Consider the following 3,424-nt stretch of genomic DNA (forward strand, 5'->3'; position numbering starts at 1 on the left):
ATGAGTGGGCTAAGTGATGAATTACCCACTAGCCAACTGATTTCCACTGTTAATACCAATGTAAATTATGGCCCAGATCAATCCCACAACTTCTAATGAAATTCCTGGGATGGGAATAACTTCTGCAAGGCCTCTATAAACACAGATCAAGGGTGTCAAGGGTGAAGCAGCAACATGAGAAATCCACAGACTAAGAGGCTTCAGTCTGGGGTCACTGCAAATCAAGGACACTGAGCCTATTTTAGATGGCAGTACAAGAATTAAATCATTACTAACTGCAAAACAAAGATTACACCATCAAAACTCTAAAGATGGTAAATAGATTAAATAACGTGCATATAAGTGAAGAAATTCTCAGGGCTGGAGAAATTTAGGACCATGCAAACAGATGAAGGCTTTCTCAGCAAAGCTGTAGCATATTTATGGTCCTACTGTACTTGGGACTATAGTGCCATTGAAAAGCGGAAACCCAGCTGTCACCTAAGACAGAAAGGGAATTCTGCAAATTTGGCAGCGATCCTTCAGCTGTGTCCTTAATACCCCTCTTGGAGTCTGCTATGCTGTGACATTACTTAACAGAGCTCAAAGAGGTCATGGAGATAGCTCCGTGAAGAATCAAAATTGAAAAGACTGCTGGTATAGAGTGGATTCTGAAAGCTATCTCAGGATTTAGCCAATCTGAACTATCACATCTTTCCCCAGATACCTGCCCTCAGTATTTCTCACCAGTTACTATTACTTATTCACCCAACTTCAAAACCTGAGTCTTCTCCAACTCCTCTTTTCTCCTCACTTCCACCTCCTGTTAGCTGCCAAGTCTAGCAGATTCAGCTTCTTCATCTTTAATCCATTCCCTCCTTTTGGTCTCAAAGGCCAGTGCTCTGGTTCAGGTGCTTACTCCCTCAGACTATTTAACCTGTCCTCCCAGTTTCCAGTATTTTTCCCTCTAATTCATTTTATGGCCACCATAATATTCATCTTTCTAAAGCACAGTCTGAATCATGCCAGTCCCCCTTTCAAACCATCTTTAATTAGTCCTCATGGCTCTGAATCAAATAAATCCTCCTCAGCTTGGCATTTAAGACCCCAGTAATCTCCAGTAGCTCCTCAACGTCTATACTATCACCCACACATTTCCTTACAAGCACCCCATGGTCCAACTTCCTGTTTCTTCCTCAAACTTCTTTTTGCAACTGGATCTCAATATGCACACGACTCAATCTACTGAAATCTTATCCATCTTCCAGGGTCCATATCAATCATTGCTTCCTCAAAGAAACCTCTCTCCATCTCCCCAATTATATGTGATCTCCTGCTTCCCTGAACCTAACACATTTTCCCTGGATCAATTATGACCTGCTATCTAGTCTACTTATTTATCTCATCTACTATAATTTTCTCCCAATCAATATTTATTAACACTTATCTATGTTCCAGGCACTGTATTAGGCATCAGGAGTACAGGAATGAATAAAACATCTATGACCCCTCAAATTACACAGAGGAGCCTCAAGCTGGTATTATTATGGAATCTTCAAAGTGTACCACATGATAAGTAACTAGCATAATTGTTCTATCATGATGCCAGAACATAATTCATAAACATACTGTCATTCAATTAAGATGATTTGTTTAAAACCTCTAATTCAATTAATAAAAGAATCATTTTAAATGGGAAATTTGAAAAATCATACAGTGTAAACTTTAAGTCCATAATAAAGATCTGTTCATAATGGAAGCAAAAGTGGAAGAAATATCAAATCTTTCCATTGAAATATTGTAGGGCAAAAATGTCCATTTTCTAGAGCTATCCACACATTTATTTGTTTAATGAAACGAAAGAGTGGAAAGAAAGAAACTCAGACTTTGGTGTCAAAGGGACTTCAAATGAATGAATATGATGAATTGAATGAATGAATTTAAAAAGACTATGGGTTTGGTTTTCTGACACTTTTTGGACCTATCATTTTAGAATCTTAGTAAAGTCCCCAGAAGTTCACGTGGAGATAACATAGATAGGGGATATGTATAGTGATCAGGTAAAAAGATGAAAGAATACAACTGTGAGATGAGCTATGTTAAATTATCATTAAGCAGGAAAACAAGACAATATTTCCCTCAGGCCTCTATCCTTGATTCAGCCCCCAGTGAAGAAACTCTGGCATTTAAAAGATGGGGAGGTCCTTACCAGACAGTCCCATTTTTAACAAGTATGCACATTCTTACATCTCAGTTTCAAATATCCCCACAATTCACAGTAGTTGTCCAAGGCCCCACCCACGCTCCACCTCCCACCCCGCCTCTGTTTCTTATTTACCTCATATGCATCTTTGATGTTCAAGGGCTCACCAAGAGCAGCCACATGTCCCACGATGCCTTTGTTCCACTCTAAGCGGATACAGTTATTTGAAGCTTCTTCCAGTGTTGAACCTTCAGCAACATCAAAGAGGCGGCTGATAAGAAACTTGTCGTTGGAGCTGTCCTCACAGACAAGGAACAGGGAATAGCGGTCAGCGGAGATGAGTCCATGGATGTGCAAGAAAATTTTGTGACATAAGGCTGTGACATCCAAGTGACTAGAAATATCTTTCACTAATTCCAAGAGTCTTGAGCACTGGTCCCCTTCATCATTATCAAACCTTGGGGGGGTTAGAGGCATCTGTTCCTTCTTTTCTGAGTCAGAGAGGAAGCTCACAGTTCCCTCAGAATCCTTGACGACAATGGGTCTAAGAGGCCGATCAAATTCGGAGGTGGAGATTTTCCTGGTTGGTGTTCCAGGGACGCTGCTCTCTGCATGGGGACTCTGCTGCGAGGGGCAAGAGCAAGCTTCCGTGTGGCCTCTGACGCCTTCCTTGCACACAGGGATGGTGTGAACTCTCTCAGCAAACCATGCATTGACCATTTCTCTGCAGAAAAGAACATGTAGACACAGTAAATGTTTGAGGAATACCCCTTCTTAAATATTGCTACCCCCGAAAGCTTCTAAAAATCCGCTCGTGGTAAACTGATGTGGTAATGATTGATTTGTCATAGAAAATAAAAACAAGATGGTTTATTTAAGACGGTTTTATTTTGAAAAACTCTAGAGGACAATTGCTTCAGTGAACATTTTAATAAAGCCTGACTCCTATAACGTGTATTTTCAGATATCTGATTTATAACACATTGTCAAGTCTGCTCCTCTCAAATCAGTTTGTGTTAAAGTAAAAGACACTAAATTTGACAAGAGTCTTAGGAAAATATAAATATGGAAATGTATCTGCTATTTAAAACATACAACTTTTTCTGAAGTTAAATATTTAAAAATTTTTAAAAATTTATATAAAATTGGCTAGCTAATATGCTTAATTTTAGATAGTTGTTTTAATCTATATCGCTACATATAGATTAGATTTAGAAAGGGAAATGGAAAATATAAATCATT

At 39.0% G+C, this 3,424-nt stretch overlaps 1 protein-coding gene across 1 annotated transcript; it reads right to left on the bottom strand.

The window, feature by feature from the left end:
• Nucleotides 1–2,203: 2,203 nt before the first annotated feature.
• LOC130844492 (cGMP-specific 3',5'-cyclic phosphodiesterase-like) lies at nucleotides 2,204–2,902 on the bottom strand. Its single transcript, XM_057720715.1, has one exon. It carries the CDS (start codon nucleotides 2,900–2,902, stop codon nucleotides 2,204–2,206), a length of 699 nt encoding a protein of 232 aa, XP_057576698.1.
• Between the last annotated feature and the right edge of the window lie 522 nt (nucleotides 2,903–3,424).

The sequence above is a fragment of the Hippopotamus amphibius genome, chromosome 2, assembly GCF_030028045.1.
Source record: "Hippopotamus amphibius kiboko isolate mHipAmp2 chromosome 2, mHipAmp2.hap2, whole genome shotgun sequence".
NCBI lineage: Eukaryota > Metazoa > Chordata > Mammalia > Artiodactyla > Hippopotamidae > Hippopotamus > Hippopotamus amphibius.

What these genes read in the sequence shown, in the direction of transcription:
- LOC130844492 (XM_057720715.1), bottom strand. Translation starts at nt 2,902, where the DNA reads ATGGTCAATGCATGGTTTGCTGAGAGAGTTCACACCATCCCTGTGTGC.